Source organism: Centroberyx gerrardi, chromosome 4 (genome assembly GCF_048128805.1).
Source record: "Centroberyx gerrardi isolate f3 chromosome 4, fCenGer3.hap1.cur.20231027, whole genome shotgun sequence".
Lineage (NCBI taxonomy): Eukaryota > Metazoa > Chordata > Actinopteri > Beryciformes > Berycidae > Centroberyx > Centroberyx gerrardi.
Genome location: NC_136000.1, coordinates 7936180 through 7948058, shown reverse-complemented (window position 1 = coordinate 7948058; position 11879 = coordinate 7936180). Strand labels below are relative to the sequence as shown.

At 40.2% G+C, this 11879-nt stretch overlaps 1 protein-coding gene across 5 annotated transcripts in view; it reads right to left on the bottom strand.

Moving 5' to 3' along the window:
- Positions 1-3057: 3057 nt before the first annotated feature.
- The window catches only part of ap3b2 (adaptor related protein complex 3 subunit beta 2), a 44975-nt gene continuing 36153 nt past the window's right edge, over positions 3058-11879 (bottom strand). For 3 of the 5 annotated variants that reach the window (XM_078283093.1, XM_078283094.1, XM_078283095.1), the window contains 7 exons: positions 11762-11822; positions 10457-10566; positions 8158-8386; positions 7256-7340; positions 6617-6714; positions 4533-4671; positions 3058-3208 (listed from right to left, as the gene is read on the bottom strand). In XM_078283093.1, coding sequence (XP_078139219.1) covers positions 3058-3208; positions 4533-4671; positions 6617-6714; positions 7256-7340; positions 8158-8386; positions 10457-10566; positions 11762-11822 — 873 coding nt within the window. Of the gene's footprint in view, positions 3245-4532; positions 4672-6616; positions 6715-7255; positions 7341-8157; positions 8387-10456; positions 10567-11761; positions 11850-11879 lie in introns of all 5 variants that reach the window. The other 2 variants (XM_071922309.2, XM_078283092.1) reach the window with 2 other exon arrangements.

Genomic DNA, 11879 nt, shown 5'->3' with positions numbered 1-11879 from the left:
TACACACCAAATTCATGAATCATTCAAAATTACTCAACACATCTTCCAGACTAAATAACAAATCAAATATTTGAGTAATATTTGGAACGCACCAGAAAATGAGGACATCCCCTGAAATGTTTTGACAGCTTCAAATGCAGCGAGGAAAACATATTCTCTTGGATATTTACAGAGTTAAAAAGAAGGGTATGTTCCAAAGAGGCTGAAATTGATTAAATCTCCCAGGAACAGATTAATGAGTATGAGACTTGTGGGGAAAACAGGCAATTTGCAACTTCCTCATCCCATCATAAATCACATTACCGGTCTGTTGTGCCCTACATGTTTACTGTTTGTGCTTTACATGTTTACTACCAACCTAAATGTGTCACAGCTTCATAATTCATTCATAACTTTTAGCCGCTCCATAATATCAGTCTGTGTATTGAGCTCTGTAGAGTGAAAAACCTTATGATATAGCATCGTTTGGCACAAAAGACACGACACAATGCATATTTTCCATCTTATTCATATTTTTATTTGTATAATAAATAAAGTTGTAATACTTCAGGACCACATTTCACAACCACACAAAGGGTATGATAAACCATATTCTGGATATTTAAAAGAGAAAGCCAGTGTGGATAAAACAAGAGCCAGATTGATCAATGCTCACTGCATGGATTATGATTTGGAGAGAAAAGTTTTACCGTACTGATTTCTTGAAAGGAGATAATAATTCCCTTTTTTCTCAATGGATGCTTATGTTGAAAGTAGCATTTCCTACTCTTTACATTCTTTATTGTGAGTGGAAATGATGGGTCTGTATGATTAAACGGTAAACAATACACAGAGTACAAAAAAGGCCAAACTGAAGCGCGGCTGTCGCTCCACTGCTGCTCAGCTTTCTATGACGGGGTGGGGGGTGGGGGTGGGGGGGGGGGTTGAAACTTGAATGTACTCCTTTGGTAAAACACATTAGCCGTTACAGTTTCCCAACAGTAAAGAAACAATAAATAAATAAATACATGAGTTATAGATAAGAAATGTGCAGCTAGGTCTGTGGGCACATGAGGGTCCATAACAAAATAGAAGCCACTTTGTTGTCGGGGGAAGGTTTCCTCCTATAAAGCGTGACCTCTGACCTGAAATCAAAATGTAACGAAAGGCATGAAAACAGAGTCGAGTGACGGCTGAGAACCGTGGTAACACTCTGCTTGAAATTTCCCTCTGGAGCATCATAGACACATTATCACCTCAAACACAATCTAATGCAGTAAAATTCAGCCAAAGTTCAGGAACTGGACTCAAATGCAGATTGAATTTATAAGTGAACTAGTAAACACAGTGAAGGAATAGTCACTGCAAAGCTCACTGTGCAGCTGAAATCCCACTGAGACGTATGGATAAGCTCTTTTGGCAGAAAAGAGGGTTAAATATTAAATAATCATAAACCTGTTAGTACGGCCTAAGGGCAAAGTTTGAATCGCAAATGCTGAGTTTTCTTTTTTCTGGAGCGGGAACATCTCACAAATCTTTTGATAGGTTTATAAACAATACTTTCTGCATTTCTCTGACAATAATGTTTGCATTTTTAAATCATTTTGTCACATTTGTGTTCTTAAGTATTGTCAGTGTAATGTCATTTTTGGATGTGACTATAATGTGCCTAGGATCCCCCATAATGCACTTCAAGTAAAGTGTTAACCAAGCTCATTTCTTGAAAATAGCAAATTATCTACTGTTTGCCAGGCCAATTATTAAGTGTCACCACGCCCACAAACACACATACACACACATGCGCACTCACACACTCACACACACACACACACCTTATAGTATTAGTGTATTACATGTTGCAATACATACAATAACATTTATACATCTTTCACTTTTTATAAATGCCCCACTCAATGAAACCTATGCACTATGACAGCTAGGTAAATGCTAAAGCTGCAACAAATACTACAGTTGGAAAATCAGATTTGCAGCAGTTGAAATGAAAATCCTATTCTATCCCCAGTAGTAGTGGGTTATAGATGATATCTGATGGATTGATTCCTCAGTCAAGCCAAATGTTTTTCTCCTCATGCTACATTCATGTTTAACTGAAATAACGTAATGGCCATTGATTATGCTGATCCAATAGTCTCCTCCTCAGCTAATTACAGCCGACCAAACTCCAGTTAATAGCTCACAGGAGAGGAAGTCACATTAAGAGGCTTTAAGGATAATTCAGACCAAGGTGGATGTTCAGCCCATTTGCCACAGTGCAATCTGTCCCTTATGAATTCCTGTTGTTGTTGTTGTTTTTGTGGTAATTTGTCACCGTAGGGGTTTTGCAGATGTCCTACATTTTACCTATATTTTATAAATTTTGAAAAGGGTCTCATAAGAAACAAGATTTTTTATTATCATTAGATCCAACTGATTTGTGTAGTTTTCAGAATCATTAACGTAATGTATTTGGATAGGAACTACTTTTCATTCACAAAACAAATTTACTGCTTTATCGCCTAATAAAGCATTTAAATCTTTACTGCTTTATTAGGTGAGGCCTGAAAATCTTGTAGACACACAGATCTCTATGGATTACATTACTTTACTTAGTTTGCCATCTCAGAAATGTGGTTTTGATATCAGTTGGAGTTGAATGAAAGTGGTAGAGATTGGCTTCTAGAGATAGAGAAATAAGTCACATGATAACGTGTTTTTCTGATAATCCACAGGGAAATGGGTTTAATATTCACTGTGGCCAGAATTCTCCTTTAAACGATTACAGGCCCAACATAAGTCTTGTCTGATTGTCATAAATATCATGTACAGCTATGGCATTGAGTCGTTTGTTTCTAATAGTCATTTCTAAAAGTGGGGCTCCTAAACAGAAAAATGAACTAGAACAAAACATTCTGGAAATTTCCTCACACTGACACCGCTTACAGAATAAAGGAAATGCTACAGGTGTAATGAGCGTCGTTTTGTGGGAGTGTCGAGATACGCGAGAGCCGGGTGGAGGGGGGATGGGGGGGGGGGGGGGGGGGGGGGGGGGTCATAGGGCAAAGGTCAGGCGGCGGCGCATCACTGCGTCAAACCCAGGAGGATGTCTTTCACCAGCATCGTGCCGATCACCATTTTCTCACAGTTGACTGTCAGCTGGGCGGCGCCTTCCTCTTTGGTCGCCACGGTGACCAACACCAAGCTGCCGCTGGTCACCGTCCTGCCGGCGAACCTGTGAACAGGAAGATCAGGAGGAGGGACAGGAGGACTGGAGGTCAAAGTGCAAAGATCAAAGCAGCAAAGATCGGAAGTGAAGATGAAGCCAGAGAATAAAGGATGAACACGTTTGTCAGTCATCAGGTTTTAGATTCGATAAACGTTTGGTGGCAATCAACATTATCGGCATTCTGGTGACTTTGCGAATAATTTTGCATGTTAATGGGCTCACTGGGATTCCCCTGCCTGTGCCTTGACTAACGAATGAAGGAATAAAGTGTCAAGCAAAACTCAAACTGCAAAAAGAAGTTGAGAGACAATATTTGGATTATGTTGAAAGCCTCAATGTGGTTCTTTAAAACTCAGAGGGTAGAGGATGGCAGGGTTGGGGGTTTGATTCCATCTGGAGCCACTTACACTTAACATCTTCTGTATGTACTCATGTTGCTGTAAGGAGGTTTCCATGAAAGCGTCCACTAAATGGCTCATGTTACAGTATGTTACCAAATCCATTTAACTGTACTGCTGACTGTTGTCGCGATCTGATTTTGATGAAACTTGGAAGGATGATGCATTTCCGCACTGTGCTCCAGTCTTTCAAAAATTACAAAATTACATGGATTGGTCTAATGGGGGTGCGATAATTAAAGGTAAAAAATTTCAAATGTGATATCTCGGATATCACTGGTAATGATGCATTTTGACGCTGGTTGTGGTGATTAAAAACATTACACTGATTGGCCTGATGATGCTCATCTAAAGGTCAACATTTCAAAATTTCAAACCAAGGCCATAACTTCTACACCACTGGTCCAGTTTTGACAAAATTTGGAGGGATGATGCATCTCCAAACTGTGCTCCAGTGTTTAAAAAAATGACACTGATTGGCCTGATGAGGGCGCTATGAATAAAGGTCAAAATGGTATACTCAAACATAATATCTCAGACACCGCTGGTCCGATTTTGACGAAACTTGGAGGGTTGAAGCATTTTGGCACTGTGCTCCAGTGTTTAACACATGACACTAATTGGCCTGATGGGGGCGCTATAATTAAAAGTCAAATGTAACATATCAGACACCACCGGTCCGATTTTGATGAAACTTGGAGGGAATGATGCATCTTGTTACCGATTGGCCCAAGGGGTGTCTGCATCATTCTTGGGGGACGACATGTTTACTTGTTTTTAATTACCAGCATTTTTTGGACACACAATACAGATCTTTATTTAGATCCAAGATCAGAACCGACAAAGGCAATTTTTTTGGGGGGGGGAAATGTTACAGCTGATTCTCCCTGGCTTTTCCCAAACAAAATCCCCTTACGCTTCCATCTTCTCACCTGCATTCCTTATCTGAGCCGCAGGGAACTCTGCTGAGGTTGGCGGCGGCCGTCACCCTCTGGACGATGGCGTGTTCGTTCTGGCACTTGTCGCCCAGGGTCAGCTTCTCCGAGATCTCATTCATACCCATCAGCTGACCTGGAGGAGTGTTAGCACGACACCGGTCAGACTGGAAACGCTCCACATTTGCTCTCAGCAGGATAAAATGCCAAGCAATAATTAATTCACAACAGGGCGTTTGCTCGTATCAGCTTGGTGCGATGACTGGTAAGTATTCAATACACTCTGCTGTTTTTGTACCACAGAAATTCATGATATACAATCAATTATTTCTTGAAAATTTACCATTTCATTCTTGAGAAAATCTACAAGCTATAGACATGTAATTATATACAGATACTGCATATATGCTTTAACACTACAGTGATTTCTACATCACCAAAAGCATCTCCTACGGTCCTCTAGGGGAAAAGATTTGATGTAATACTCAATACATCAATGATTACAATACAAAATGCTAATGAAAATGAAACTGGAATGTACTGATGCTTCCCACTGAACGTAGTAGTGGAGGGATTCAATTCTCTCATACAGTGAATACACAAGAGCACACAAGAGGCAAATTTGTGCACTAACGCATCGTGAGTTTTCTGTGTCGTTTGAAACTCTGACAAAATTTTGCACCGAAACAGTTCTCTCTCTCTCTCTCTCTCTCTCCAGTAACTAACACTTTCATGTAGAAGTTGATGCAACAACCCATTTGGACAAACGAGTGCGTTTTGGCATCGCAACACTTTGACTACCAACATGGTCAGTGGTTATCAGAGGTTTGAAAGCCCGGATAACAGAGAGATGGCGTGAATGATGATGCACATGATCGTCTCAAGGTAGTGCTGCTCTGAGCCTGCCGTTATTACAGGAAGAGTGAATCAGCATTAGTGGACTCAGTGGATGAGCATTGCAGGTCATTCCTGGTGGAGTGTGAGCGGCTTCTAAGATGCAGGTTAGCTCAGGTGAATCTGTCTGCCAACTACAGACCTGGAGATGCAGTCAGTTATTACCAAGGCAGGAGGGGACAGCAGGAGAAGAGGAAGAGGAGGAGGGGAGGAGTCAGCTCGAAGCGTTAGAGGAGGGTAGGGAAGAGGGGACTGGGGTTTGTGTGAGGTCGGCTAAAAGGCAGGTGGCACACAGACAGCTGGTAGCAACAAATCTATCAAAGCCAACTTACCTAGATTCTTTAAAAGCGTCTCTATTGGGAACAGTACCAAGAGGGAAGAACCGTGGATATGACACATGTTTAAAGACACACTATGGGTTGATAAGAGCTGAAAACCTTGCTCAGTGTTAGTCAGGGTGGGAAAGTAACACCAGCCACCAGCCAAACTGCTGGTAACTGTTGTCTGTGGCTGGCAAGTTAGTCTGCTCTACCAGCCACTTTGGCGGCTATAGCCAGAGGTCTTGCTCTGTTTGGCTGGTAAATTAGTCAAAGTGGCCAGTAGACAAAAGTCGTTAGTTTCCTGCCCTGGTGTTAGTTGTGGTTCTAGAGGGAATTAACAGCGTACAGTTTGAAAGGCGATCAAGGTTTCCCATTGAAGTAGAGTGGAAGGAGTAAGAAGTGAAGACGCAAAAAACATCATGCAGCTGCCGTGATTAGTTATGTGACTATGGATTGTAACTGTCGTGTGTGTAATTGGGCAACAGTAAGACAATACAATTGAAAAAATACGTGATCAAATTTAAACGTCAAACATTTAGCATTTTCACCAAGCGCTGCGTAAATAAACTGTATGACTTCTAATAGGTGCAGCATTTACTCCGAGATGATGTTTTATTTTGTTTTGCTTAACAATTTACACTTTTGCAGTCGGCAGCCTGCTTTTAAAATTTTTTAAAATCTCTTCCCACTTTTACAGACTTGCTTACATGTGTTCATTACACAGTTATATTACCTATTGTATTTCATTTTATATTTCCCTTTTATATTCTATGACGTTGAGTGTTTCTAGGCTGTGGTTTCATGGTTAATACTATAAAGCCAATACTATTATACTACTATAATAGTTTATAGCCTATTATTACTCACCTTGCTCCTTTTTAAACTCGTTCTCCGTCATGAAGACGGGCGTCATCAGCTCTCCAACCGGTGGTTGGATCGACACAAAGAATTTCCTGGTGTGAGTGCTGGAAATGAGCAAGACATGAAAGAAAACCTGTTTTAGTGCTTTATTATTGCTCTAAGAGGACAGGGACATTTCTTTTCAGGTAGCTTTTACTCATTTCAATCATTTCATAACTTATGTGACCTAAACTTAATTTCAACGCATACATGTTTTCTGCTAGATAGACAGATTGCATTGCCTTGTGTGTTTCCTTTCTACTGTACACACAGCATACAGCCTGGCAGGATGAGAGAAGGGAGGGGAAACAGCGTCTTCATGCGAGGCCGGAAATATCGCAATTATGAGTTGAGTAATAATATTCAACTTGGCCTGCAGACACATGCGATGCTAACAAGTTTACCAGAGCAAATCAAATTTCAAAAATTCAATAGACCCATGAAAAAATAGTTTTGGTACAGCATCAATTCAGTTGTTATTTCCACCCAAGAGTATGACCCATCGTAATTATAATTTCCAGACTCATCGGAGCTAATGAGGAGCACTGGAAGGTGATAAAACACAGGGAGTCTCTACATTAGAAAACACCAGAAGCTCAGTCTCACCACAGCTGGAAGTTAGCTGCTTGTGTTGAATCACAGAAATCGATGCCCATCACGACTGTCGCCGTCTCACCTGCTGGCAGCACCTCTGTCAACACAAGAGAAATGAGACAAAGGTGTTGACACATGAATCAATAACACACCCTAAAATTTAGTTAGCAACCCACCCACGTTGATCTATGTATCACTGCAAGCTGTATGAGGTATTATTTGTTGTGCAAGCCACTGAAAAATCTAGCAGTTTTTACAAATTACTCAATGGAAAACTATATATCTCAAGTATATAAATTCAACCAAATCCAACCAATCTTGCGAGAGGTGGAATATCACATGTTTCTGTTACTGTTTTGAATACTTGACAAAAGCACTTTTTTCCTTTATACAGCTACTACTACTACTACTAACAAGAATAATAATAATAATAATAATAACTAGAAGGGGCTCGATTGAGCACAAACTTCTGCCAAATTCTCCAACTTGCGATGCTGCAGCCTCCGGTTTGATTTTACAACTAAATAGCATGTGAATGCAATTCTGTTCAGCAGCTGATTTTGAAGCCCTGGATGTTGGACTTTCCCACCGGCACATGAACGCAGCATAACAGTTATGGCTAAAAAACAATAATCATCTAATGGTAGAAATCCCAGATCCGGATCACCACCAAAATCGAATTAACTGGTCCTTTGGCCATGAGCTGTCTGTCCACCAAATCTGTAACTTTTCGAGATATGTTGGTAACAAACAGACACACAGACAGGGGTGAAAACATAATCTCCTTCCAACTTTGTAATAATAATAAACGGTGGTCAGTGTCAACAGGTCAGTGAGCGGAACATGGCACTAAAACTACAAAAGTCAGTCGTTCAGTCGCCAATGGAGCGACTCCACGCCACAAAAATACTCACCGATCTCCGGGAACTCTTTGACCCTCATCCCGGACTGGAGCTTGGCGTCCTCCATGTGCAGGCTCTTGGCCTCGGAGGCGGCGCTGTTGGTGAACTGCATCTGCACCGCCACCATGTGAGCGTCGGGGCTGAAGGGCTGCCGGCTGAAGCAGTACTCCACCGACAGACCCTCGCCTGTGATGCGGTGCAGCAGCTCGAAGCTCTTCAGCGCACTGGAGGGAGCGATGGTCTGCAGAGGATGGGAGACAGTCAGGAACCAAGTAGTAGCAACCAACTAAGTAACTAAGTACATTTATACAGAAGAGGATTAGGGCCACATGTGAAAAATTTATTTGAGTTCTGAGTTTAAACTCAGAACTTAAATACATTTTTCACATGTGGCCCTAATCCTCTTCCTTACATTTAGTACTCATGTTACTGCAATTAAGTAGCTTTTTGCATACTTGTTTTCTTTAAAGTCAGTAATTTTACTTTTACTTAAACTCTACCTTTATTTTTTCTCTAGTTATCGTATTTTACAATACAATTACATTTTAAATCACAACCATTAGAGAGTAAAATTTTGTGGCTCTCCATAAGAATCGGAAACTGGACAATCGCAAATTGACAAATTGTGGAGTAATCTGGCTTTACTTTGTGCATTTTAATCTGTATTTCCCAATTTTTCCAGTTAAAAGAATCTAGTTTAAACTCTGTCCTCTCATCCTTTTAGAATCACATAGTGTTCACATCTAACAAAGTTCTCTTTTCTAAAAAGTAACTCAGTAAATTTGACTTCTACTTCTACTTAAGTGTTTGCCTGATGAAGGTCCTATGACCGAAACGACGCAATAAAGTATTATGCGAGTGTAGACAGTGTCCAGGATTACATTTCTTTCTCAGTATCTATACCTTTTTGTTTTTGTCCTACGCACCTGTCACTCAAAGACTTTTTGGTGTGCAAAAATTATTTTTTCTTTACTTCTATTTAAGTAAAATATCAGCAAAGTAGCAATACCTCTACTTGAATAGGACATGCTAGTATTCTTTCCACCACTGTCAGTAACACACATTTATCTGTATTACTGAGGCTATTTATAAGAGATGGTGTTGTGGTTAAGACCTCCCATCTCTGAAACAAGATTTACACCCGCTGGTAGGATTAAATCCCACCAGCAGGTGTAGTCTAGGACAGAGATGGGGGGTCTAAGTGTTTTGGGTTTTTTTACTAAGCAGGGAGGCTGAAAGAGGCTCAGAGTAGACTGTCTGCTCTGAAAAACAATCTTCAGACTGCATTCAATCTCTTTCTTTTCAAAGAAGGCTGAGCTAAGTATTTCCATTCCTTTTGAAGAGAATATCTTTGAAGGGAATATATTTGTCTGGAGTGGAACTGACTGGTACATGTGTTAGGAAGCTTTCACAGCCAAAGATCTCCTCAGACAGGCCATCCGCAGATGGTTAGAGTTAATTATGCTTTACTTGACTTTGCCATTCATGAGAACAGGGATGGACGAAGCTCCAGAACAGAAGGGAGCAAAGGGTGTGTGTGTGTGTGTGTGTGTGTGTGTGTGTGTGTGTGTGTGTGTGTGTGTGTGTATGCAGGATTATGTCAGTATCAGATCAGAGGGACTCTCAATATACCGGATTATTGTAGTGGTGTATGCATGTAAAGGCCATGACAAATTGGTAACAATCTGTGAAAATGTACATGTGCAATTTTGCGAACAGTTATGAATAATAGTTACTATGCAAACTATAATGCAATATAGTTTGATTGTTTTTAATAAATTGTGTGCACACAAGATTCAGAAAATAAGTTTGAATATGTTCAGAAGCAAATTATTACATGCAGGATAAAGTTTCTATTACTGCAAGGACTCATTTGACTTGTATTGTCCAATTATTTAGGTGAAAAATAGACTCTGGACCGGACTTGAAATAACTAGAAAAAATGAAACATAATATCAACACTTGTCGCACTCTTCAGCACTTCTTTCTGTCAAAAAAGAGCGCCTTGGTTACTCAAATCAATGCAATCTTACATTTCAGGCGATTTCAATGTGTCAATCAGAGTTATCATTATCTCCTTTAGAATCAATTCCAATAATTTGTCTAACAGAGTCAAGATGTTCAGCACCTATCACACGTCTGATCGTCCTGGAAGGGGGGATCCCTCTCTGCCAGTCTCTTCCCAAGCTCCCATTCTTTTTCCTAATGAGGTTTTCGTGGGAGTTTTTCCTTGTTCTCATTGAGTTTGGCGGGTGTCGTTTTCACCTGACTTGACTTAAGCAGGAAGACAAGAGAAGCGAGAGTTACTTACCGCCGGGGCGAGAACAGTGTCGGTCAGAGACAAGCCCTCCAGATCGGTCACGAGGCTGTTGGACAGGAAGGTGTTGACGGGCGTGACTTGAGGAGAGGGGGTGGGTTCGACTGGGAGAGAAGGAGAGAAGGGAGCGTCAGTCTGTAAACATCAGGACGTTTCAGCAAAGATGTGTTTCCATGCTGATATTTCCCATGAATTACGCCTAACTGTGCTTTAGCAAAAATCTAATTTATTTGCTTAACTCTTGCGGGAACCAGGGAGACAGTTCTTGATTTTTCTTTCTCCTGTTTTTCATTTTTACGAATATTGACTACCTTGAAGAAAACTTTTTATACAGTACAAATGCATTTGTAACCATTGTATAAAAGTCATAATACCCTAGAAGGTTTTCTTTAATGTACTTATAAGTATGACAGTTATATTTATGGACATATTTGGCCTTGAACGGTCCACTGCTAAAGTCAATAATGCTCACACAAACACTATTTGGACCAATGCTATCAATTATTTCAAACTCTGTCTGGGTGATTTTTAATTCCTGGTATTCTCGCTTCCTTTATTGAGGTTGGCTCCCCCCCCCTTTCTTTGTGTGTGTGTGTGTGTGTGTGCGTGTGTGTGTGTGTGTGTGTCTGCATTGTATGTTCTGATTAGTTTTTTCTATTGCTTTTTGTGTTTACCTTTTTATCCTCAAATTATTAGTTATGTATTCCTTACACTCTTTCTCACTGTATTCATTTATCGTATTCAAACATTCACAATTTTTTTAACCTCTACTGACTCTCAATGTAATGACATGCTCCATTATGCTGCTCTTCTTTATAAAAAATTCAATAAATAATTGTTAAAAAAAAAAAAAGTATAACAGTAAGGCAGTGAGGTGCAGCTAAGAATATCCTCCAAAATATTATTATGTGTTCTCTTCCATAGAGGAGAGCTTGAGTACTATCCATATATTATCTCCTACAGAGAAGACATTATTATAGCAATAATACTCAAGTGAGTGCTCTTTACCATAATTATGTGTATGACTGTGTTTTAGACGGATATCACCATAATCACAGTGAAGGACACACTTGCTGGTATTATGGCTTTCAGAAAGATACCTAGCTATCTCCCTGGTTACCAGAAGTGTTGGCATAGTAACCAATAAATCTAGCCATGATTTATGGGAATAATCACATGGTTGGAAACGTCCTTGACCAATCAGCTTGCATGGATGGAACTACCAGTTAATTAAGAGTCGTTATTCAGTACATGCATCTTCCAGCGCAGCGACGTTAACACAGGGGTGAAATAACTTACAATCATCCAGGTCAAGAAGAGACATTTCTTTCTTCTCGTTCTTGCTCTCTTTTTTGGCAGGCTTGGAAGGAGGTTTAGAGGCAGTTGTCTGGGAAAGGATAAAATAAATATTAATATT